The sequence below is a fragment of the Erinaceus europaeus genome, chromosome 13 (assembly GCF_950295315.1).
Source record: "Erinaceus europaeus chromosome 13, mEriEur2.1, whole genome shotgun sequence".
In the NCBI taxonomy this organism is placed as follows: Eukaryota; Metazoa; Chordata; class Mammalia; order Eulipotyphla; family Erinaceidae; genus Erinaceus; species Erinaceus europaeus.
The window spans coordinates 86,357,895-86,384,893 of record NC_080174.1 but is presented as its reverse complement, the minus strand read 5'-3'; the positions used below and the strand labels follow the sequence as shown (position 1 = coordinate 86,384,893).

At 40.5% G+C, this 26,999-nt stretch overlaps 1 protein-coding gene across 3 annotated transcripts in view; it reads left to right on the top strand.

Annotated features, from left to right (window-relative positions):
• DNAI4 (dynein axonemal intermediate chain 4) overlaps positions 1-26,999 on the top strand; it is a 73,573-nt gene that overhangs the window by 28,722 nt on the left and 17,852 nt on the right. For 2 of the 3 annotated variants that reach the window (XM_016190481.2, XM_060206373.1), the window contains exons 3-11: positions 365-549; positions 3,069-3,181; positions 4,491-4,647; positions 8,987-9,126; positions 12,554-12,706; positions 14,122-14,316; positions 17,993-18,195; positions 22,000-22,086; positions 24,645-24,796. In XM_016190481.2, coding sequence (XP_016045967.1) covers positions 365-549; positions 3,069-3,181; positions 4,491-4,647; positions 8,987-9,126; positions 12,554-12,706; positions 14,122-14,316; positions 17,993-18,195; positions 22,000-22,086; positions 24,645-24,796 — 1,385 coding nt within the window. The remainder of the gene's footprint in view (positions 1-364; positions 550-3,068; positions 3,182-4,490; positions 4,648-8,986; positions 9,127-12,553; positions 12,707-14,121; positions 14,317-17,992; positions 18,196-21,999; positions 22,087-24,644; positions 24,797-26,999) is intronic. The other variant, XM_060206372.1, reaches the window with a different exon arrangement.

Sequence of the window (26,999 nt, the reverse complement as noted above, 5' to 3'; positions counted from 1 at the left end):
ATATTCTGTCAGAAAGCCTATCTTAGGAGTCAGGCGGTAGCGCAGCGGGTTAAGTGCACGTGGCACAAAGTGCAAGGACCGGAGTAAGGATCCAGGTTCAAGCCCCCTGTTCCCCACCTGCACGGGAGTTTCTTCATAAACGGTGAAGCAGGTTTGCAGGTGTCTGTCTTTCTCTCCCCCTCTCTGTCTTCCCCTCCTCTCTCCATTTCTCTCTGTCCTATCCAACAACAACAACATCAATCACAACAACAATAAAAACAAGGGCAACAAAAAGGAAATAAGTAAATAAATATTAAAAAAAAACAAAGAAAGACATGAAAAAAAAAGAAAGAAAGCCTATCTCTTCCACAATGATTCTCCACAGGTGATAGATGCACGTGGAATTGATGTTACTCCTCGACCTCTTTACCGTCCGGATCCAAACACTGCGGCCGTAAAGCCAAACAAAATATTGTCATCGCAGGAAGAATCACTGACGTCAGAACTGAAATCTTCTCTGAGCCTTTACCAGAACACACTCAATCCTAGTATATTAGGGCAGTTTACAAGGTAGAGTATACTGCCGTATAGTTTAAAAAACATTTAAAGCCGACCTGTTGTTTTTCAGCGACAGTAGGACCTATGTGATTTATGTCACTGTTCTCATGCCTCAGCTTTACTTGTATCCTCTTAGAATGCCGTCTCTTTGCTTTTCCCCTTTCATACTTTGACTGGATGCAGGCCGGTCTTTACCTGACTTAACAGTGCCCCTAGAACCAAGCCAAAACATCTGTGCAAAAGTATTTGAGGACCCCAAAGATGGAGTCTAGAAGCATGGACTCACAGACATGGTTCTTCAGTTTCTTCAGTGTTGTAAGGTGTGAGATAGACTGCGCCTTCTCACAGGCAATTCCTCGTTCTGTTAGGGTTCAATTTCCCTTCCCCCATGTTTATATGATACGTTTATGCACGGATTTCAGTAAAGACAGAGTGGAGAAGTTCAGAGTTTCTACAATAATAATCAGTCTGTCTTAAAGTAAGCTGGCTAGAGTGTGCTGATGCAAAGTTAAACTCTGCACATGTTAGCTGGGCACAAGACCTTAAGAGGAAGAGATGCTATTCTAGAATCTGCCTTCCAGTTTGCAGATGGAAGTCAGTGGAGAGCTCTGTGAAACCAAGGATGGTCTAACCAACTGTGCTCACCTATCTGGAGGCCAGTCGAAGCTATAAAGAAAGGGAGATGGGAGCCGGGCCGTAGTGCAGCGTGTTAAGCGTACGTGGCGCAAAGCACAAGGACCGGCGTAAGGAGCCCGGTTTGAGCCCCGGCTTCCCACCTGTAGAGTGGTTGCTTCATAAGTGGTGAAGCAGGTCTACAGGTTTCTATCTTTCTCTCCCCCTCTCTGTCCTCCCCTCCTCTCTCCATTTCTCTCTGACATCAATAACTACAATAAAAATAAAAAAACAAGGGCAACAAAAGGGAATAAATAAATAAAATATAAAAAAAGGGAGAGAGTAAAAGAAAAATGCATATAACGTCGTGGAGCAATAATTGATACTTTTTTTAAAAATTCTCTTTTGTTGCCCTTGTTTATTGTTGTAGATATTGTTGTTGTTATTGATGTCGTCGTTGCTGGATAAGACAGAGAGAAATGGAGAGAGGAGGGGAAGACAGAGAGGGGGAGAGAAAGACAGACACCTGCAGACCTGCTTCACCGCCTGTGAAGCGACTCCCCTGCAGGTGGGGAGCCGGGGGCTCGAACCGGGATCCTTATGCCGGTCCTTGCGCTTTGCGCCACGTGCACTTAACCCACTGCGCTACCACCTGACTCCCTTGATACATTTTTTAAAAATTATTTATTCCCTTTTGTTGCCCTTGTTTATTGTTGTAGTTGTTGCTGTTATTGATGTCGTCGTTGCCGGATAGGACAGAGAGAAATGGAGAGAGGAGGAGAAGACAGAGAGGGGAAGAGAAAGACAGACACCTGCAGACCCGCTTCACCGCCTGTGAAGCGACTCCCCTGCAGGAGGGGAGCCGGGACTCCAACCGGGATCCTTCCGCCGGTCCTTGCTCTTTGCACCATGTGCGCTTAACCCACTGCGCTACCACCCAACTCTCATATTTGATAAATTTAAGAAAATTAGTTTGGGATTCTTTTAAAAAATATTGATTTATTATTGGATAGAGACAGAGAGAAATTGGGAGGGGTGGAGGAGATAGGAGACAGAGAGATGCCTGCAGCCTTGCTTTACCACTCCTGAAGCTCTCCCTCCTGCAGGTGAGGACTGGGGGCTTGAACCTGGGTCCTTGCACACTGTAGAGTGTGCACTTAACCAAGTGCACCACCACCGGGCCCCTGGGATTCCTTAATGTATGATTTTCGGTCACCTATATAGCTCTCCTTTTAACTAAATCTTGAGAGGACTCTTAGAATACATCACATTTAAGGTGGGATTCGAATTATGAATAGAAACCTGACTTTAAAAAATTGTAAGAGTAGGGGCCAGTTGGTGGCGCACCTGGTTAAATGCACGTGTTACAAAGTGCAAGGACCCAAGTTCAAGCCTCAGGTCCCCACCTGCAGGAGGAAAACTTCACAGGTGGTGAAGCAGTGCTGAAGGTGTCTGTCTCTCACCCTCTCTAGCTCCCACTTGCTCTCAGTTTCTGGCTGTCTCTACTAAATAAAGAGATTTGTGTTTTTTTTTTAAGTGTAAGAGTTCAGACAGAGGCCTTGAGTTAAGAGAACTCAAAAAAAAAAAATGAGGAACTTAGAAAGAACAAAAGTAAAGAGAGTAGCACTGAAAATGGAGCATTGTCCTTGGTGTGTTGCATTTGAATATTTCTCCTTCAGTTCTGGGACTTGAATTACCAGGTGTGATTTTGACAGATCATATCCCTAAAATACATTAAAGTGTGATCTTACTTAAATAATATTCAAAATTTGTTCAATATTTAAGGTACTAGCTTATTCCTATCAGTTTTGCTTAGATGATGATAGCATATGGATTTCTGAATTTGACATTTTATCACTATATCTATGTGTCCCTAAGATATCTAAGTACACTTATGCCATTGTTCTTCATTATTCAAGGTCAGCTCTAGGAAGCAGTACAGTTTCTAAATCAAGTTTATCAACTACTGAGTCAATACCAGAGGATCTGGAAGAACCGTGCTATAGACGAGAGAGAATGCCTAGTTTTACAGGTAATGAAAAAAACAATCCTTTCATTTCAATAATAGTCTACTGTTTCTTTTTAAAAACATTTTCTCTTTTAAATTTTTTGTTATCCTTATTTATTGGATAGAGACAGCCAGAAATCAAGAGGGAAGGGTGTGGTAGAGGGGGAGACAGAGACACCTGCACCACTGCTTCAACACTCGCAAAACTTTCCTTCTGCAGGTGGGGATGGGGGCTTGAACCCAGGATCTTGAGAACTGTAACATGTGCGCTCAACCAGGTGTGCCACCACCCAGCCCCCAGTCTGTTTCTTTAGAAAGCCTGCTTATTACTTGATATCTGCACCTCAGATAAAAGAACGATGATAGTGACTTGCGAATGCTAATCTGTGGTGTACTTATGAGCTACCAGGACAGGGTGTTCAGATTTCTCCCAGTTCCCAGACTTGCACATACCCAACTGAGAATTCCTAGGTCCTGCTATAAAATTAGAGCTCAATTTCTGAGTTGGAGAGATTTACTTGTGCTACACTGTGATCAATGTCAGCACAAGCCTTAGGAAGAATGTGATGATGGGAGCAAAGACAGTTGTTGACTTTCGGAATAGTTTTTGTGTATTTTTAAAACACATTTTATTTTATTTTATTTTATTTTATTTTATTTTATTTTATTTTATTGAGAGAGACTAGAAGACTCAACTCCGATTTATGGTGCTGTGGAGCCTCAGGCATGACAGTCTTTTTGCATAGCCATTAATGCTATCTCTGCGGCCCTGGAGTGATTTTTAAGGACCATAGGTAATTTTTTCAGGAAAACAGGTAGGAGAGGCCTATTTCAGGAAGAGGATTAAACATTAGAATATGTAAGATGGAAAATTGAGGGAAAAAGTAGATAATCAAGTGTTGTGAAAAATAAGGGTCTTCAGAAGAGAAAACACTAAGCAGAACCTGGACTGGAGTTGGAGTTGGACTCTGGGGTGAGTGGGCGGGGGAGGGAGAGTTCAGGTCCTGGAAAAGGATGGCAGAGGACCTAGTGGGAGGTTGTATTGTTATGTGGAAAACTAAGAAATGTTATGCATGTACAAACTATTATATTTACTGTCAGATGTAAAACATTAATCCCCCAACAAAGGAAAGAAAAAAAGAAAGAAATAAGAAATAGAAACAACTAGTAAATGAACTAAAAAAAAAAGACAGAAAAACAAGCAAATAAGAAAGCGACATCTCATTTCTCAGGAAATGAAAGCCTTCCCGGATGTTTCCCCCCTTTTCTCTGTATATTTTTACTTTCACCTCATTGGACAGAACCCTCTCATGGTGATGTCATGCATTTTTAGATGTACAGGTTATGAGGGCAACACATGGAATATCTGTAACAAAAGAAGACCTGCAGAAAACTATAGAGATAATTCTCACCGAGACGGAAATGATGATATTTTTTGACTTACCAACGGTTATGGTTTCAGTAGACTCTGAAGAAGCTGTGAAAGTCACGTATGTACGGTCTAACGGTCTGGACTGCTTCTGTAGTGTGAATGCTAAGTTAGAGGGTTTTTTTTTTTAAGAGATGGATGTAGTCATTAGTGAGAGAAAGGGAGAGAGGTAGAGATGGGGCACATGTGATGCTGGGGATTGGAGCCAAGACTTTCTTCTTGAATGTCCAAGTCTTTAGTCACATGACCACTAGGCCACCTGAGTTAGAGTCTTCCCCTTGGCATCTGCCCTGGGAAACTGTGGATAGACACTGGCGATGTCTGGCCTGGTGAAATTACATTTCAAAGTATATATGTGCCCTGTGAAATGTTATGTGAAGTAGGTCTATTGTGTTTTGTCATAGGAAGGACCCAGACCTTTGCCATGCTCTTTAAAAAGTAGGTGAACTAATAAATCAGTTAGTAGAAATAATAAAGGAAGCTTCTAAAGTCAGTGAGGTTTTAGATTCCTTTTCCTTCTGAGCACATGTAAATTATTTTCCATTTTAAAAGAATAAAACTGCACAAGGACCGGCCTAAGGATCCCGGTTTGAGTCCCCGGCTCTCCATTGCAGGGGAGTCGCTTCACAGATGGTGAAGCGGGTCAGCAGGTGTCTTGTCTTTCTCTCTCCCTCTCTGTCTTCCCCTCCTCTCTCCATTTCTCTCTGTCCTATCCAACAATGATGACATCAATAACAACAACAATAATAACTACAAAAAAAAAAAGAATAAAACCTGTAGACCTGCTTCACCGCTTGTAAAGCAGCCCCAGTGCAGATGGGGAGCCGGGGGCTCGAACCAGTATCCTTGCACATGGTGATATATGTGCTTAAACAAATGCGCCACTGCCTTTATCCTGAATAAAACTTTTTTAAACATTGTTTTCTGAGAAGAAAGTGACAGGAGAGAGAGTACAGAGGACCCCTGTTTTTAGGTGGTGCCGGAGATCAAACTCTGGGCATGTGAACACTGAACAGCTTCCTTAACCTCAGGACTGACATTCTATATTTAAATTATAAGAAAGAAAACTATGGAAAAAATAATTTACTATAATAGAGTGAGTATATGTATAGATTTTCTTTTTAAACCAGAGCACTGCTTAGCTCTGGCTTATGGTGTTATGGGGGATTGAACTTGGGACCTTGGACTCCTAGGCATTAGAATTTGTTTTCTTAGCCATTAGTCTTATCTTCCCCGACCCTTGCCTTGTATTTTGTTGTTCTGTTGTTAAGTCTTCTTGGATAATTGACATTTTATCGTTCATAATGTCCCTTAGTAATTTTCCTTGTTCTGAATTCTGCACTGTCTAAAATTAATACAGACACTGTGAATGTATCATCAGAGTATTCATTAAGTTTTCCTTCAAATATAATTTGACTATGAGTCTTGAAATTTATATAATGTTAAAACCCATAATTAATAGTTTTTAGAGCATAAGACTTAACCAAATATAAAATATTATAGAATTTCTTGGAATATTGAATATAACTAGGTCCATAAAAATGAATGTTTATAGGTTTAACCCCAGCCCCCATCACATTAAGGAAAATTTTGGTGCTATGATTTCTTTCACTAACTCTCTCTTTCCATCTTTTTTTAAAAAATATTTATTTATTCCCTTTTGTTGCCCTTGTTTTACTGTTGTAGTTGTTGCTAGATAGGACAGAGAGAAATATAAAGAGGAGGGGAAGACAGAGAAGGGGAGAAAAAGACAGACACCTGCAGACCTGCTTCACCGCCTGTGAAGCGACTCCCCTGCAGATGGGGAGCCGGGGACTCAAACCAGGATCCTTATGCCAGTCACACACACACACACACACACACACACACACACACACACACACACACACACACACACACACCAAAGGATTAAAGAATCCTAAACTTGAAGAAATATTAGAATGTTGTTAAGTATCCTATTATATTCTCTCTCTCTCTCTCTCTCTCTCTCTCTCTCTCTCTCTCTTTAAATCAGAGGTATTGAGTAGCTCTGGCTTATGGTGGTGCGGGGGATGGAACCTGGGACTTCAGAGCTTCAGGCATCAGAGTCTTTTTGCATAACCCTAATGCTATCTGCCCTCAAGCATGCTATTAAAGTAAGACTTCATAGCTATATCTGTAGGCACTGGGCTTCATGCCTACATGATCCTAACACTTCCAATAGACTCTGCCCCCATTCGATTGCATACAGAGAGGGCTAGAGAGAGACAGAGGAGTGAGAGAAAGCACCATTTTGAAGCTGCTGTACATGTTGTCCCCATGTGGTGCTTGGAGGACGAACTTGAGCCCTTCTACCTGGTAATGTGTATTCTCGACCAGGTGAGCTATTTCACAGCCCAAAATATACCTTCTTGATTTTTGCTATTTATGTAGTCACCCGGGTAAAACCTCAGAGTAGAGAAAGTTTGAACAAAATCATTGACAGTTATATATACAGCTCTGCACTCCATCTTTGCAAGCATTTGGAACATTTATAAAAACCATACGTAACAGAAACTTTGCTTGGTAGGCAGTGAGGGTTCCCTGCAACAAGACAGAACCCCTCCAGTGCTAGACCACAGCAAAGGGTGGTTCCTAGTGTGCAGGTAGGTGTCCCTGTCCATATCCAGGGCCACTTCCTAGGGATCAGTCAACCTACACCTTTGTTCCTTGTATCCCCGACCGACCTCCCTCCCCTCACCAGAGATTTTATGTATGTGAGAGTTAGATAACTCTTCCTTAGCACATATTTTTGGGGAGATAATGATCGTGTAAAGCTTTTCCTCAGTAAAAATAAATAAATAAAATGACACACAAAAAAAACCCCATACTCCCTGAGGGATAAAGACTAGGGACCCTTCCAATGGAGGGGATGGAATACAGAACTTTGGTGGTGGGTACAGTTGTATGAAGTTGTATGGCTTTTATCCTACAATCTTGTCAATCATTATTAGATCACTAATAGAAAAAAACCATCTCTAGAAAAGATCATGAAACAAAGTTTCAGAAATCTCTGAGAAGTGATACTATACAAGCGAAATAGTCTGATCTTTTTTATTTATTTACTTGTAATATTTCTTTCCTATTGTTGCCCTTGTTTTTTTATTGTTGTAGCTATTATTGTTGTTGTTATTGATGTTGTCATTGTTGTTAGGACAGAGAGAAATGGAGAGAGGAGGGGAAGACAGAGAGGAGGAGAGAAAGACAGACACCTGCAGATCTGCTTCACTGCCTGTGAAGTGACTCCCCTGCAGGTGGGGAGCCGGGGGCTCAAACCTGGATCCTTACTCCGATCCTTGCGCTTTGCATCACGTCCACTTAACCTGCTCCACTACTGCCTGACTCCCAGTATTCTTATGTTAATGGAATGAAGATAAAAATAGCAACATACCTCCCACTTTCTACATGCCATAATGACCCTGGGTCCATACTCCCAGGGGATTAAAGAATAGGAAAGCTAACAGGGGAAGGGATGGGATACGGCACTCTGGTGGTGGGAATTGTACTTCTCTTATCCTATGGTCTTGTCAGTGTTCCCATTTAATTAATTAATTAAAAATAGCAACATAATCTCAACAAAAGCTTAAGCATTCCCATACACATTTGGAATTTAAAATTATATTTCTAAATTTCTCTGGAATAAATTTTGGAACTACTAAAAATTATGAAAATGAAACATGCTTACAGAGTGACACAGAAGTAATAGTTTGATGGAATTTGTAGCAATAAGTGCCTGGATCAGTGTTTACTGAGCCCGTGTAGGAAGAGCCAGCATGTAGCTGTGGGTACTGAGAGCATACAGCAGTGATACTAGGAGGTGGAAGACAAAAGAACCTATTAGGTGTAGTTCAATCCCTTTTAACTCTAGAGAGGCTTTTTTTTTTTTTTTCAAATACTTACTTTAGTTTTTGGTATACTCCACATGAAAAAAAAGGCAAGTTTAAGGGAAAAGCATAGCATAAAGAGGCGAGATGTGTGGCAATCATTAATTTTTTTTTTTTTTTGCCTCCAGGGTTCACTGGGGCTTGGTGCCTGCACTACGAATCCACTGCACCTGAAGGCTATTTTTCCCATTTTTTTGCCCTTGTTGTTACCCTTGTTTTCTCATTATTATTATTGTTGTCATTGCTGTTGTTGTTGCTGGATAGGACAGTGAGAAATGGAGAGAGGAGGGGAAGACAAAGAAGGGGAGAGAAAGATAGACACCTGCAGACCGCCTGTGAAGCGACTCCCCTGCAGGAGGGGAGCCGGGGCTCGAACCGGGATCCTTCCGCCTGTCCTTGCTCTTTGCACCACGTGCGCTTAACCTCCTGCGCTACCACCCGACCCCCATAATCATTACATTTTTATTGATGAATTAAGGATGGTTTGTTTTTCTACAGCCAGAGAAACAAGAATTATGAAACCCTATGTAGAAACAGACTAGGCAATGACCTGTATGTCGAGAGGATGATGCAGACCATTAACGGAGCACCGAAGAATAAGGAAGTTCAGTGTGACAGGATCATAAAGGAAGAGAAAGGTGACCCATGTTCTGTTGTTGATAAGCTACCATATTTCTGTGTGTATTCTCCCTCCCTCTCTGTGTGTGTCTCTCTGCAGAGCTCAGACCTTACACATGCAGTTTCATCACCCCAGGTCACTGGTTCTCAGGTATATACACGTGTCCTATATGTTGAATTATCTCTCATGTCCTTATGTACATTTTCTGAGTCTTGCCAGTTAACAAATAAATGCTGAACTATATATTCCTATATATTTCTTAGTTAATACTTTTTTGTATAGTAGAAACAATTTAGAATACAATTACAAATTTTATTTTGCAGATATAACTAGATCTTTCAATATTGTTGACTCCATAAAACAAGCTAATTTCATTTATTTATTTTGTTTATAAATAAACCATAGAATAAGAGGGGTACAACTCCACACAATTCCCACCACTAGAGCTCCATACCCCATTCCCTCCCCTGATAGCTTTCCTATTCTTCAACCCTCTGGGAGTAGGGACCCAAGGTAAGGTGGGAGGTCTGGCTTCTGTAATTGCTTCCCGGCTGAACATGGGCGTTGACAAGTCGATCCATACTCCCAGTCTGCCTCCCTCTTTCCCTAGTGGGGCGGGGTTCTGGGGAATCAGGGCTCCAGGACACATTGGTGGGGTTGTCTGTCCAGAGAAGTCTGGTTGGCATCATGGTAGTATCTGGAACCTGGTGGCCGAAAAGAGAGGTAACATATAAAGCCAAACAAATTGTTGATTAATCATAAACCTAAAGGCTGAAATGGTGCAGATGAAGAGTTGGGGGGGGTCTCCATTTTGATGATAGCTAGTAGGCATATTTTAGTTATATTTCAAAGGGCCTGTGGCTATACTAGTTTTTTGGGGTTTTTTCCCTGAGCCTGAAATCTGAAATGCAGTTGGATCCAAGTTATTGTCTGAGGAGATGATGTCATGGCTGGAAAAAGGACCAGAAAGCTGCATCAGGGAAGAGAGGAGCTCCTAAATATGGGAAAGGGGTATAAATATTGTTGACTGTAAACCCCATCAATTTGATGTGATCTGGGGCCCATATTCAGCTTAGGAGCCTGTGTGACCTCTGCATCCCTGTAGATTGTTTTTTTTTTTTTTTCTTCCAAGGTTATCAATGGGGCTCGGTGCCTGCACTACGAATCCACTGCTCCTGAAGGCCATTTTTTCCATTTTACTGCCCTTGTTGTTGTTGTTGTTATTGTTATTATAGCTGTTGTTGTTGGATAGGACAGAGAGAAATAGAGAGAGGAAGGGAAGACATGGGGGAGAGAAAGACAGACACCTGCAGACCTGCTTCACCACTGTGAAGTGATTTACCCCCCGCCCCCCGAGGGTGGGGAGCCTGGGGACTCAACCTGGATCCTTGAGCAGGTCCTTGCGCTTTGCGCCATGCATATATATATATATATATATTCCTAGTGGCCCATGAGGTGGTACAGTGGGCGCAAAACATTGGACCCTCAAACACGAGGTCTCAAGTTCATTCTCTAGCATTGCATGTGCCAGAGAGATGCTCTGATTCTCTTCTTAAATAATTTTTTTAGACCAAAGGACTGCTCTGCTCTGGCTTATGGTGCTGCAGGGAATTGAACCTGGGACCTCAAAGCTTCAGGCATGAAAGTATGAGTAGATACATTATGTACATATATATATATATATTCTGATAAACTAAACTTACTAATATTCAGTTATAGGAAGAAAAGAGGGCTAGGTGATTCAGTATTCCAAGAAATAATTTAAATTCATTAAAGTCTCTTTAAACTCATTCCTAATCATAGAAATTGTATGTTTTCCAATTAAAAACATTATTTATTCTGTGCATAACTTTGTTAGATACTTTAAGATAAGTTAATAAGTTAGAAATATTACAAAATATGAGTTAATATTCTTATTAATTAGTTGTTAAATAGTAGAGCTTTTTCACTTTACATTCTGAAAAAAAAAGTTCTGACTGTAAAGTAAAATGTAGTAAGCTGCCTTTATCAGATCCAGAGACTGCTTTCTTTTGTAGCCAAAAGAATTTTTTACTTGTGATGTGAAAGTATACCCACAAAATCTTATAATTCTTTTTCTTACTTATTGGTATTCATTTATTTATAAAATAGAAAATATCAAGACTATAGGATAACAGGGGTACAACTTTACACAATTCCCACCGCCAGAGTTCCGTATCCCATCCCCTCTCCTGATAGCTTTCCTTTTCCTTATCCCTCTGGGAGTATGGACCCAGGTCATTATAGGATGCAGAAGATGGAAGGTCTGACTTTTGTAATTGCTTCTCCACTGAACATGGGCAGTGGCAAAAATCTTACAATTCTATCAACCATTATTAATTCACTAACTTAAAAATAATTTTCCCCCTTTAAAAAAAAAAGAAAAAAAATTGTTTTCTCGTGGTTCTAAGTTTGAAATCCAAGATCAAGGTGTTAAAAAAGTTGGCTTATCTTCTTGGCTTGGAGCCAGCCCCTTCCCACTGTCTCTTCAGTTACTTCCCTTTCCTTCCCGACTCACTGCACTTGACAGTTTTCATGCATTGTGAAGTAATCACCTATAAAGTAATTTGCCGCTTAGGTACTGCATGATTATATCATCAGTGTAAGTAGTTGGAGTGTTTTTTTTTTTTTAATTTGAAGATGAGCAATATTGTGTCATTTCTGTTTGAAGTCTATTGTTACATGTACTCATTTGAATAATGCAGATGACTGACATGAAGTTTTCAACTAGAAAACTATAATTTTACTAGTAGGACATGACTGTCCAGATCTGTATCAAGGCAGACCTGCAGTGACAGGTTAGGAGATTACATTGTTAGCATTCTGGGGCACAGGGAAAGGGAGGCGTGGGAGTCAGAAGAGTTGATGAAATCATCTGGAAGGATAAAGTGTTGGACTGTCAAGCATGAGGTCCCTAGTTCAGTCCCTAGAAGCACGTGTATCAGAGTAATGTCTGATTCTCTCTCTCTCCCTTTCTTTCTTTTAAAGATTTTATTTATTTATTAATGGGAAGGATAGGAGAGAGAAAGAACCAGCCATCACTCTGGTACATTTGCGACCGGGGATTGAACTCAGGACCTCACGCTCGAGGGTCGAATGCTTTATCTACTGCGCCACCTCCTGGACCACCTGCTTCTCTTTCTCTCACTCCTCCTCTCTCTTTCATTAATTAATAAATAAAATATTTATTAGAACACCGTGATAAGTATAGTTTGGAGCTATTAACAAAATGCAAAAATATCTATGTGATGCAGAGGGATTCCTTAAGGTGTCTTCATGACTAAATTCTTTTTCAATCTTATTCTCTTTCTGTTATTGTTGCAAAACCATAGTTTTTTTTTCTAATAGTAGTTATTGTAATTTTAGATTTCTCTATGACTAGTTTAAAATAATGCTTTACAATATTATTTAATTTTTTATTTCTTTAGGCATAATGTCCACTATTTGGGATATGTATGATTCTTATAATGCTGTGGAGAGTTTATCATTACCTATAAAGCAATCTAAAATTGATACCAGTACCAAAGCAACTGTAACTTCAGATCGGGACCAAAGATTGCCAGGAAGTACTACGGAGAAAAGTAAGAATTTATTTATTTTTGTTTGACTTTTTTTTTTAAAGTATTTATTTATTTATTTCCTTCTGTTGCCCTTGTTTTTTATTGCAGTTATTATTATTGTTGATGTTGTTGTTGTTGGATAGGACAGAGAAATGGAGAGAGGAGGGGAGGACAGAGTGGGGGAGAGAAAGACAGACACCTGCAGACCTGTTTCACCACCTGTGAAGCGACTCCCCTGCAGGGGGGGAGCCAGGAGCTCGAACCAGGATCCTTACGCCGGTCCTTGCGCTTTGTGCCATCTGTGCTTAACCCACTGTGCTACCGCCCTGCTCCCTTGTCTGACTTTTTTTTTTTTTTTTTTAATTTTATTTATTTATTCCCTTTTGTTGCCCTTGTTTTTTTATTGTTGTAGTTATTATTGTTGTTGTCATTGTTGGATAGGACAGAGAGAAATGGAGAGAGGAGGGGAAGACAGGAGGAGAGAAAGACAGACACCTGCAGACCTGCTTCACCGCCTGTGAAGCGACTCCCCTGCAGGTGGGGAGCCGGGGCTCGAACCAGGATCCTTATGCCGGTCCTTGTGCTTTGCGCCACCTGCGCTTAACCCGCTGCGCTACAGCCCGACTCCCCCTTGTCTGACTTTTTAATGATACGTTCCAATGACATTTTAGTACTTTCTCCTGAGTGGTCCTATTTTCCTTACTGGTGGAACATAGAGAGCGAAATTTTGGGGGCCAGGTGGTAGTGCACCTGGTTAAGCACACACATTACAGTGCACAAGGACCCAGCTTCCATCTCCTGGTCCCCACCGGCTAGGGGAAAGCTTCATGAGTGGTGAAGCAGGGCTGCAGGTGTTTCTCTTCCTCTGTCTCTCCCTCCCCTCTCAATGTCTCTTTGTGTCTGTCCAATGATGGCTTCCCCTCCCCACCCCGAGAAGTGAACCACTGCATAAATATTTTTTTTAAGTAAAATATTTAGAAAGTACAACTTTCAATCAGAAATACCATTGTTCCTAGTGGGGTTTGTATTGTTATATGGAAAACTGGGAGATATTATTCATATACAAACTATTGTATTTACTACATATTTTGTATTTATTCATATTGTATTTTGTATTTATTCATATTGTATTTATTCATATTGTATTTACTACATATTTTGTATTTATTCATATACAAACTATTTGTTGAATGTAAAACATTAATTCCCCAATAAAGAAACTTAAAAAAAAAAGAACTACCATTGTTAATTTCACATCATTTTGGACTCTGAACTGAAAAAAAGTTTTTTTTTCTCAGAAACTTGTCGTCAAGAGTTTCAGAGTTTCTTTTTATTTTCTTCTCTTCTTTTATTCCTTCTCTACTTGCTCTTAAGTTTTCTTTCTTTCTGTCACTTCTTGGACCGCTTTATCATTGCATCACATTTGTATCTTACAGATAGTGAAGGTAGTTCTCTAATAGATATAGAAAACGTAATTTTGGCTAAAGTCCACGATGATGAAGAAGATCACTCTGAAATGATACTAAAATCTGACAAGTTCCAGCAGGATTTGTTTTTTATGGAACGTGTTCTAATGGAGAATATATTTCAGCCAAAACTTGCAGCCTATCGTCAGCTCCCTGTCTTTAAAGGTAAAGTTTAAAAAGAATCACATTTAGACGACCTCAGACACTTGAAAAGTTAAACAGTTACATATTATTTCTAAATGCAGTCTCTAACATGGATTATCATGTATCAGAATACATGTACTTACAGCTTTCGGCACTAAAGATGAACAGCGGTACAGTACAGACTAGGATCCCAACGAAAGAGATAATCCCTTCAACAGCATTTATGACTGCGCTTTCTCTGGACCCCATATGAATGATTCTCAAAGTGGATACCCTCTACCTCTTTCATCACCACTGCCATTGTTCATGCCTGGCACTTATTATTGCAGGGTATTCTTCCTATTTTTATCACTATAGGTCTCATCCCATACGTTCAAAGAATACTTTGACGATCTTAGAGGGTTTGTTATTCAAACTTTCAATTTATAAGTGAAGGAAAATGAAAGTTATTTAAACTTTCTAGGGTTATAAAGTTAGTGACAAAGCTAGGCTTTCAACCAGTTTATTTGGATCCCAATCGAATTTTCTTTCCACTATAGTGTCCTAGCATACTGCTGTATCTTAAATATAGGTTTGAGTATAGTATATAAATACTCGGGAACATTTAGTACTTTTCTATTGCTTTGAATACATTGCAAACTTCACAGTGAGTCATTCAGAGATACCTGGAGTCTGCCCTTAGATCATTTCATTATATTGCTTTGGAGATCTAAGAAGCTAGCTGAGTCACATTGACTTGATACTCTTCAGACAGAACCTAAACTTTCCCGCCTTAGTTCAGAATTATCTGACAGGCTACACTTGCACTTGCCCTATATTTATTATACTCCTAGTTTCCAAGACTGAATCAGACCAAATATGGAAGAGGGCAAACTTCATGAAAATTGGCATCAATTTTGACCTTACAGAGAAAAATATATCCTAAAAAAAATCTGTGTGACAAATGATAATCTTTCTTTGATATATCTCAAAGACTATTGAAAAAGTACGTTTTTTCATACTAGTTTATTTAGAGATTTCATCATCTCTGCAAAATTTTCATTTTATGTTAGAGTTATGAGGTTGACACATGGTTACAATTTCTCATCTCCTGGTGATGGGCGTCTGCAAACACTGACAACTTAGGTCCTTTTAAAAATTTTTTTTATTATCTTTATTTATTTATTGGATAGAGACAGTCAGAAATCGAGAGGGAAGGGAGGGCTAGAGAGGGTGAGAGACAGAGAGACACCTGCAGCCCTGCTTCACTTGTGAAACTTTCCCCCTGCAGGTGGGGACCCGGGGCTTGAACCTGGCTCCTTGCGCATTGTAACGTGTGCGCTCAACCAGGTGTGCCACCGCCCAGCCCCAGTCCTTTTTTTTTAATTAGTGATTTAATAATGATCAACAAAATTGTAGGATAAGAGGGGCATAATTTCATACAGTTCCCACCACCAGAGTCTTGTATCCCATCCCTTCCATTGGAAGTTTCTCTATTCTTTATCTCTCTGGGAGTATGGACCAAAAAAATCTTTCTGGGGTGCAGAAGGTGGGAGGTCTGGCTTCTGTAATTGCTTCTCCACTGGACACGGGTGTTGGCAGGCAGATCCATACCCCCCTAGAGTGGTATTCCCCTAGAGTGGTAGGGCTCTGCAGATGTGGGATTCCAGGACACACTGTTGGTGAGGTTGTCTGTTCAGAAAAGTCAGGATGGCATCATGGTAGCATCTGCACCTTGGTGGGGTTTGCTTTTGCTTTATCCCTTTCAGCTCCTTTTGCTGATCTGTAGATGCATTATAATATTTTACTGTGGTTTCCCTTTGTCCCTTCCTCTGTAGTCTGTCTCCTACTGGCCGGGAAATCCTGCTCCCACTTGGAATTCCCAGGATTTGAATCAGTTTTTTTTTTTTCCCTTTTGTGGAGAATCTGTCAAGTTGTTGCCCTCAAGCTGCCATCTTTAAATATATATATATATATATATATATATATATATATATATATATATATATATATTAAATTATCTTCATTTTTGGATAAAGACAATCAGAAGTCAAGAGGGTAGGAGGGATTGAGAGTGAGAGAGACAGAGAGACACCTACAACACTGCTTCGCCACTTGCAAAGCTTCCCCCTGCATGTGAGAAATGGGGGCTCAAACTTGGGTCCTTGTGCATTGTAACATGTGCGCTCAACCGAGTGTGCCACCATGCCAGCCCCTCAAGCTGCCATCTTGACTCCCCCCCTCAGGTCCTTTACTACCAGCATTCATTCACCAGAATCCCAGAGTCTCCACAGCTCCCTCCCTGGTTTCCTTGCCGAGTCCTTTTCTTTGGTGCGATACACCAGACGCAGTACAAGCTCTACTTTGTGTTGTCCCTTTCTGCCCTTGCTTCTTAAGACCTGCGAGTCCCCCTTCTCTTTTTGGCTTATCTCACTTAACATGATTTCTTCAAGCTCCATTTAAGATGAGGTGAAGGAGATGACTTCATCGTTCCCTGAAATCTTTTGATTATTTAAAACACTGTTCAGTCACTAACAAAACAATGAAAACAACAGTTGCCCATACATACATGGCTTTATTTTTGGGTGCTTGATCCTACTCCATTGTTTTATGTCTGGTTTGTTCAATGATTTGAAAGATGTAGGTGTGTGGATTCTTACCACATCCCCCTTTCAACCCATCAATTTGTTGTCTTGTCTAGAAAACACATGGATATTGGATAACACAGAAGATTCTTTTTTTTTTTTTAGAAAATTTATTTTTTTCCCCTTTTTGTTGCCCTTGTTGTTTATCATCATTGTTGTTATTGTTGTTGTTATTGCTGTCATTGGATAGGACTGAGAGAAACCGAGAGAGGAGGGGAAGACAGAGGGGGAGAGAAAGACAGACACCTGCAGACCTGCTTCAGGGGAAGCGACTCCCCTGCAGGTGGGAAGCTGGGGGCTCGAACCAGGATCCTGATGCCGGTTGTGTGCATTGCACCACGTGCGCTTAACGCTGCCCAACTCCCTAAAAGATTCTTAGAGATGTAGCCAGGTGGTGATTCCATGTTAGCTGATGCTGTAATCTAATTTTATTGACTGAGCAAATTAACGTATAACTTGACACCTAGTGTGTAGCTATTAATACAGCACATAACTTTTCCCCTCTTCATGGGGAAAAACCTCTTGCGTTCAGCTGATTCAACCAGCAAGATGCTTTCTCTGTTTTTTTACCACAGGGGCCTATCAGGTTTTCTGCTTTCTGCTTTCTGCCATAATTTAGTCTACAGGGATTTTTTTTTTTAATGAAGCATTACACAAGCTCATTGATGACACTGTGCTACTTGGCTTTAGAGAATAAGAAACAGACTGTGCGGAAAGACCTTTATTTGGCAGAGGGTGGGGAATCAGTCACAGAATTCAAGGTCCTTGCACTTCAGGGAAATTTCAAAGGATCCAGTGGCCGCTCTGCCAGATATCTTCTAAAGTGAAGGACATGTTGCACCCAGCTCCTCTTACAGCAGAAATTGGGGCAAATACGTCATGAAACTTTTTACAGGTTGACTGTGCTAGTCTGGATTTCAAATTTTGCTAGCTTTCGCTGGGGCCCAGGTCAACAGAGGGTATGTAAAGCACTCTGTTGCATGCACCGTGTGGTTCAGCAGGTTCCCATGTTGTCAAGGAGATGCTATTTGGAGATTTTGGCAGAATGCTACTTTTATCTGATTTAATCTTAGAACCTCAACCTGGAGATCATAGCGAGGCTTCAGAACATGAAAAGCCTGAAGACACAGAGAAAGAGCCTAAGAAGGAAGATGAAGAAGAAATAAATGCAGGGCGATCAACCATACCAGCCAATTTGGAACGACTTTGGTCCTTTTCCTGCGACTTAACCAAAGGACTTAATGTAAGCAGCCTTGCCTGGAATAAAACAAATCCAGTAAGTTACCTACCTATCTCTAGAATGCAAGGGAGATTTCAAACTGTAATGAAATGCAGTCCACCCTGGGTTCCCTCCCCACCCCCTGGCCACAAGGGACGAGGGTCAGAGTGGCTCTCCAGGGAGTCCCAGGGTAACTGTGTGTGGGGGGGTGGGGTGGGGGGGGGAGTGATGTGCGGGGACAGAATCTCAGACTCATTCAACTCCGGGGGCGGGCTCAGAAAGGTGGGCAACCCACTTTTTGAAAGGAAATGTGGGCAGATATACCCCTAGCTTGGGGGGAAGGTTGAGGTAACCATTAACCCAAATGCAGAGCAACACAATGCACAGTCACACTTTGGCCAACAGACTGATCATAAGTAAAAGGTCACCATACAAGGTTTGGTCACAAGCTTTACAATGTACATTTTCCCCAGGTAAGTTGCAGGCACTTTAGGGCAGCAAGGGGGAAAGGGAGGCACCTAAGCAATCAGGATGTTTGTTGGTGGTTTTAAGGTTAACTGCACACAGTAATCCATGGCTTTTAATTAAAGAAGGAAGTGGCGGGGGGTGGGGGTGGGGGTGGCATGTGTAGGAAGGCGCCCATGTCCGGGGGTCCAGCCATCATAAGTTTCAGAGACCTGGCGGACCTGCCCTTGTCTCTACTCTAAGGGAGAGTTGGGGGTCAGCCCGCTTGGACCTCATGGAAACAATGGCCTGGACTTTCCAGGACAGTGGGCCCCCACTCTCCAACAATGAAAAGCTTATTTCTCAGACATCAGTCAAAAAACTTAAAGAGAAATAATGTTCTTTTTTAAATGGTTCTAAAATAACTCCATGTTTCAAAAGGGGTGGAAATAGCTACAAAATGGTTTTTTTCCCCCTAATATAAAAACAACAACAGTTTTTTGCTACAGAAGGTATATTTGGGATATGTCACCTCTGAATTTATATCAGATATAAACTTTCAGATGCTTGAATGTGAATGACTGACAGAATATATGATTGTTTTATTTTGAAACATACAAAGCACATATACTTGGATTATGTAAGCATGTTCATAAGTATAGACCTAAACCACTGACACTGAAAATATGTAAAATAATTTGTAAATTCCTTAAAATACGAATAAGAGCACATACTTCCACAGTGGTCACTATGCACCAGGTGCTATTGTCAGCTCATACAATATCTCCATGTTGCATACTGTTTTTCTCATTCTGAGTATGAAGAAACTAACGCACAAAAAAGATAAACTACTTGCCCAGAGTTTCATAACTAATTAATGAGACAACCTAGAAATAAAACCCAAAAAATAAAACATCTGGCTCCATGGTTTTAGCTTGTAACTACTGCACTGCCTCAGATTATCTTGAAACAAAGTAAATGTCCATTAGATAAAGTTATGTTTACTTTAAAAAAAAAATGGGAGTTGGGGTATAGTTTTGGGGGGGGGAGTTTGCCACCCCTGTGCAGCTCCCATGATCAATTCCCAGCATCATATAGTGGTCTTATACTATTGTAAGAAGTTCTGATAATATGGTGTCTCTTCCCCTCTCTGTCCATTTTTTTTCCATTTTTTTCTCTGAATGAAAAAAAAACAAGGAGGGGGGAGGGATTATCATAGGAGGATAAGTGATTTTTCTCTTCTGGGACTTATAAACCGATTCTAGTGACATTTTCACAACTGGCGCTTCAAAATAACTTTGTGTGATGGCATTGTTTTATTTACACTAAATATTTTTAAATGTTTAAAATATTTAGTGTATTGTTAAAGTGTTCCAACTGTCAGTTTAAACTATATTGTAATGTAGGTTCACAAATTGATCTGGTTATTTTCTTGCCACACTTGCTATATAAGGTGCTGTATGCAAACACGATGGTTGGTATGGTTATTAAAAAGCAGAGAGTCAGGGGGCCCAGCGGTAGTACAGTGGGTTAAGTGCACGTGGCGCAAAGCACAAGGACCAGCATAAGGATACGGGTTCGAGGCCCTGGCTCCCTACCTGCAGGGAGTTGTTTCACAGGCGGTGAAGCAGGTCTGTAGGTGTCTGCCTTTCTCTCCCCCCTCTGTCTTTCCCTCCTCTCTCCATTTCTCTCTGTCCTATCCAACAACAATAACATCAGTAATGATAAAAATAACCACAACAATGGTAAAACAACCAGGGTAACAAAAGGGAAAAAATGGCCTCCAGGAGCAGTGGATTTGTGGTGCAGACACCGAGCTCCAGCAATAACCCTAGAGAAAAAAAAAAGGCAGAGAGTCTATTATCATCATTGTTGAAACCAAAGTAATGTATTATCTTACTGATGTGTTTTTAATAAAATAAAATACTTTTAGTAGTGCTTTGTTTTTATAAAACTGTATTGGAAACTTCTAATAGATCAGTGCCATTCAGAAAGTCCAATAAAAACTAATGGATTATCTTTAGAAACTGTGTGGACTTGCATTTAAAAATTGATATATAGTTATTCAAATTTAAATTAAATGGTTTTGCATGAGGTTAAAACAGACACATAGCAGTTCCTACATGTGTTAATTCATTCTACAAGTATTCATTAAACATTCACTTTGTGCCAGACACTCTATTAAGGCACCAGAGAAACAAAAGTAATTATGTCATAAAGAGACTGTATCCATAAAATAATTTCCTATTTGATAAGGAAAGTAAATAAGGGGCCAGGTGGTGGCACACCTAGCTACTTGCAGACATTACAGTGCACAAGGACCCAGGTTTATGCCCCTGGTCCCCACCTGCAGGGGGAAAGCTTCACAAATGGTGAAGCAGAGCTGCAGGAGTCTCTCTGTCTTTCCCTCTCTATCCCCCCCTCAATTTCTGGCTGTCTCCAGCCAATAATAAATAAATAAAAAGGAAAAAATCAACAGTGCTGTGAAAGAGAGGTATATGAGTGGGCCTTAAAGGAAGAGCTGTTTTTGCTGAGTCGGGAAGAGATGGACAGGAGTTCATGAGTGTCCGGATGAAAAAGCTAATACAATCGTCCCTCGCTACTTCACACTTCTACTTCTGCAGCTTTGCTCTATCGCGCAGTTTTTTCAAATATATTTATTAAAAAGTTGATGGAGACAGGATGATATCGGGCACACTCGGTTGTCTGATGAGTCAACCATACACCCCTGGATTCCAATTATGAAAGTGTTTGATTTATAAGTAAAGAATCCTACTTTGCGGAAATTCACTTGTGGCAGTAGAGTCTGGAACTGTAACCTGGATAAAGGAGGGGCGACTAGCGATTGAAGTCAGAGGGGGTCGTGGAGAGGTGATATTGATCTCGAGTCATATGGTGGCAAAGAGCCCTGTGTTTTATAATTATACTCTGGTTACAAAAAAGAGGCAGAATTCTGTCAATCAGGAAACTTCTTTCTCTGTGTACTGACCTAAGTAAGCGTTTCTTGAAATGACACGCGTATGCTAGTCAGGCTGCCGTGTTACAATTCCATACACTGAGGGGACAGATTGATTAGTCAGTCTTTAGAACCGAAGTGCCTCTGCTGTTATCATGTGAAATCATTAGGGGATTCCCAAAACGCCTAAGATATTATAATAGTGCAGTCTGACACAGTTACGCCAGTATGTAATATGTTGGTTCTTTTTATGTATTGATCCATCAGTCTGAGTAGATGATGATGACAGTGGTGGTGGTTGGCTTGCTTGGGAAGATGGCGGGCGGTGTAGAGCAGAAATAGGCAGTGTAACAGCATCCCCCCTCACAGCTGCAATGTTTAACTGGCATGTCTGTCACACTTCTAATTTGACTTTTTTTTATGCCATCCTTTCTTATCTTACGTATTTTTATCGTTTGCAGGACCTTTTGGCTGTTGGCTATGGACATTTTGGATTTAAAGAGCAAAAAAAAGGCTTGGCTTGTTGCTGGTCATTGAAGAACCCCATGGTAACTCAAACAGGAATACAGCCCATTTTTATTTAATTAAGGTTGACAGAATTTTAATAAAGTATAAGACTGTCTTATCATAATATAAAAAGTCAAGAAAAAAACTTTGGGGGGACTGGGCGGTGGCACACCTGGTTGAGCACACGTTATAATGCTCAAGGAGCCCCCAGTCCTTACCTGCAGGGGCAGAGTTTTACGAGTGGTGAAGCAGTGCTGCAGGTGTTTGTCTCTCCCTCTCTGTCTCCCCTTTTTTTGGCTATCTCTGTCCAATAAATAAATAAAAATAATAAAAATGAAAAAATTAGTTTATTTATAAAATGAAAATATTGACAAGACCTTAAGATAAGAGGGGTACAATCCCACACAGAGTGCCGTATTCTTTTTTTAAAATTTTTTTATATTTATTCCCTTTTGTTGTCCTTGTTGTTTTATTGTTGTAGTTACTATTGATGTCATCATTGTTGGATAGGACAGAGAGAAATGGAGAGAGGAGGGGAAGACGGGGAGAGAAAGACAGGCACCTACAGACCTGCTTCACTGCCTGTGAAGCGACTCCCCTGCAGGTGGGGAGCCGGGGGCTCCAACCAGGATCCTTTCGCTGGTCCTTGCACTTTGCGCCGCCGTGTACGCTTAACCCGCTGTGCTTAACCCGCTGTGCTACCGCCCTACTCCCTAGAGTGCTGTATTCTATCCAACTTCACTGAAAGCTTTCCTAGTCTTTATCCCTCTGGGAGTATGGACCCAGGGTCATTCTGGGATGCAGAAGGTGGAAAGTCTGGCTTCTGTATTTGCTTCTCTGTTGAACATGGGCGTTGGCAGGTCAATCCATACTCCCAGCCTGTCTCTGTCTTTCCTTAGTGGGGCTGAGCTCTGGAGAGGTGGGGGCAGGGCTCTGGAGAGGTGGGGGCAGGGCTCTGGAGATGTGGGGCAGGTACCTCAGTAGGAGACTGTAAGCTTTGCATGGGTGAGGGTTTTGGTCCCCAACACTTTCTCTCCAATTTGTCTTTATTGATGATTAAAGATAATTAGTTCATAGTTTAATCCGATAAATATTTATTGAGAATCTCCCATATATTGTTAAACCTTAGAGTGTGGCCTTAAATCATTGTCACTGTTAATTAGAAAGAGGAATATATTTGCAAGTGGGAATTCTTTGAAAATTGTATGTTTCATTTTAATACTGTATTGGTTCTAAATAAACAAATAGCTGTCTACCATCTTATAAGATAGATTTCTGTTGCCTTTGATTGACAAGAGATAGATTAATATGAGCATCTTACTGCCAGAGAGTTTTCAAAGAGAATGTGTATGAATCACAGTAACTTTTTTTGGCTAAACAATGCTAATGAATATGTTAGAGTTATAGTTTTTTAAAATACTTATTTATTCCCTTTTGTTGCCCCTGTATTGTAGTTATTGTTGTTGTTAATCGATATCGTCATTATTGGATAGGACAGAGAGAAATGGAGAAAGGAGGGGAAGACAGGGGGAGAGAAAGACACCTGCAGACCTGCTTCACTGCTTGTGAAGCAACTCCCCTGCAGGTGGGGATCCGGGGGCTCGAACCAGGACCCTTACTCCAGTCCTTGCACTTTGCACTCCCACCCAACTCCCAGCGTTATAGTTTTATAGTTCATTTTAATCCACAATTGAAATGTGCAGCAGAACAATGCAGCAAAGGATTAGCAAAGAGTACAAAAACAATCATTTTCTATGTGTAGCCCTAGTATGTTAGGAAGCTGAGTTTATAGAGTAACACAAAAGAAGAAGTAATTTAAAACAGCTGGAAGAATTGATAGAGAATCCATCAATGGTAACTTTTCTTGGCAAGGATTTACATTCGACAAAGTAAATAAATGAAAGTCTCGACGTATTTGTAGCGAGCAGCAGCACCACAGAGAATTTTGCAATGTCTCCTACTCACTACTTAGGAATGATTTGATAACAAAAAATAACTGAAAGGTGCTGAAGACACAGATACATGCTAGACAATTTATGTGGAGCTCATTCTTTGTTTCTTTAAGATGGCAGAATTGTAATGATTAAAAAAACCAAAAAATCCTGGGGGCCAGGTGATGGCGCACCTGGTTGAGCACACATGTTACAATGCACAAGGACCTGGGTTCAAGCCCCCAGTCCCCACCTGCAAGGGGAAAGCTTCACAAGTGGTGAAGCAGGGCTGCAGGTGTGTCTCTGTCTCTCTCTCTCTCTATCCCTCCCTTCCCTCTCAATTTCTGACTATCTCTATCCAATCAATAAAAATAATAAATTTTTTTTTTAAATCCTGCTGGAAGATTAGCAAAAATACACTTATTGTAGAAACCCAATGCTACATTTCTGAGAATTACTGAACTATATTCATGACTTTGTAAATGATCAACTGGGATTTTGTTCCAGTACTCTGGAAGTTGGCAAGAGGCATAACTGTCTATAGACGAACTCTTCTTCCATTAACAGACTAACTGCTAACAGTTTAGTCTTTGGCCAGCTTCATACTCCATCTCTATGTGATCTGCAAAACCGCATTGGAAGTGTAACTTAGCTCTGTCTCCATTCAGTGGCCAGAGCGTATTTACCACAATCCATATGGAGTTACTGCCCTGGATTTTTCAATTGGAGCACCAAACCTTCTAGCAGTTGGTCACCATAACGGCAACATTGCAATTTATAATGTACAGAGTAACAGTACTGTTCCCGTTCTGGATATTAGGTAAGAGTCCTCGAATTAGGTAAATATATAGTGCTTCCTTTTTTAGTGAAGAAGTAAAAAAATACTGTAATTTTACATAGAGTCAATGCTTATATTAGTCAATGTTTAATAATTTCCCATTTTGTCCTTTCTTTCTTTCTTTCTTTCTTTCTTTCTTTCTCTCTTCCTTTTTTTTTTTTTTTCTACCAGAGTAATGCTCAGATCTAGCTTATGGTGGTGCAAGGGATTGAACCTGGGACCTTGGAGCCTCAGGCATGAGACTAGACTCTCTTTGTATAACCATTATGATATCTGCCTCCGCCTTCATCTTGTCTTTTCAACTGGAGTGCTTTGGCCTTGTATTTCCTTCTACTCTCTTCACCTCACCAGCAGATTCCTTTTGGCTTGTGTTTACTTACTTTTAATTATAAAAAGTCTAGGTTTATCTTATTGACAAATAAAATTGTATATATTTAGGTTATACACTGTGATAATCCAATATGTGTTTGTGTTGTGAGATGATTACCCCACTCAAACCAATTAACATAAAAATTGCCTCTCAGATAACCATTCCTTTTGAGTGAGAGAACTTAATATCTAATCTCTTTTTATTTTTATTTTTTATAAGTGACTTAATAATGATCAATAAGATTGTGGGATAAGAGGGGTACAATTCCATACAGTTTCCACCAACAGAGTTCTGTATCTCATCCCCTCCATTGGAAACTTCCCTGTTCTTTTTATTATTATTTCTTTATTTAATTATTGGATAGACACAGTCAGAAATCAAGAGGGAAGGGGGAGATAGAGAGGAAGAGAGACAGAGAGACACCTGCAGCCCTGCTTTACTACTCACAAAGCTTTCCCCCTGCAGGTGGGGTCCAGAGGCTTGAACCTGAGTCCTTGTGTATTGTAACGTGCACTCAACCAGGTGCGCAATCCCCTGGCCCAAGCTACCCTATTCTTTATCTCTCTGGGAGCGTGGACCAAAGGTCTTTATAAGGTGCAGAAGGTGGGAATATCTTAACAAATTTCAAACATATAATCTTTAACAATACCTTTCATGCTATATATTGGACCTCTGAAACTCAGTATTTATAACTGAGAATTTGTGCTCTGTACTGACTCCCCTTCACCTCCAGGAAGTCTTCCAGTTTTCTGTCTGTATGTAATCTATACATACCTTCACCATAGCTCTTATTACTGTAGTGCTCCATATAAAATAGTTTACACAGGCATTCTCCTGAGGACAGACATTGGGGTCTTTCCATGATTTCTCAAGTATGTCGCTATTTTTTTTGTGTGTGATGCTATGTAACAGGAATCTAGTATTTGAGTAAGAATGAGTGAATAAGTCATGTTGAAAAAAGCCAAAGTTAAAGATGAAAGATATGAACTATATTAGGTTTTTGTAATAATAGATTAGCTACCAGTGGGACTGAAGTGAAGTGGACTTTTTATACAAGTGTTTGAGTAAACTTACGTAGAACAGGAAATGAACATCAAAGTAGGAACTTTGAAGTTTTCCCTTGAAATTATTTGCCTACGTTCGTAAGTATGAAGGTCTTATTTATTTTCCAGGAATCCAGTATATAAATATTTTTTAACCAAATAATAACAAGTATTTACACTCAGTAAATACTCAGTAGGTATTTACACTCAGAACTATATTTTTAATTTATTTAATTTGATTTTTTTTGATTTTTTTTTTTTAATGAGACATTAACAAAACCATAGGATAGGAGGGGTACAACTCCACACAGTTCCCACCACCAGATCTCTATATCCCATCCCCTCCCCTGATAGCTTTCCTATTCTCTATCCCTCTGGGAGTATGGACCCAAGGTCATTGTGGGGTACAGAAGGTGGAAGGTCTGGCTTCTATAATTGCTTCCCTGCTGAATGTGGGCATTTATTGGTCAATCCATACTCCCAGGCTGCCTCTCTCTTTCCCTAGTAGGGTGGGGCTCTGCAGAAGCTGAGCTCCAGGACACACTGGTGGGGTCATCTGTTCAGGGAAGTCTGGTCAGCATCCTGATGGCATCTGGAACCTAGTATCTGAAAAGAGAGTTAACATACAAAGTCAAACAAATTGTTGAACAATTATGGACCTAAAGGCTGGAACAGTGCAGATGAAGTGTTGGGGCGGTACTCACTACAGACTATTGTGTACTTTTGCTTTCAGGTATATATTTTGCCCTAGTTTATGGATATGTGTGAACAT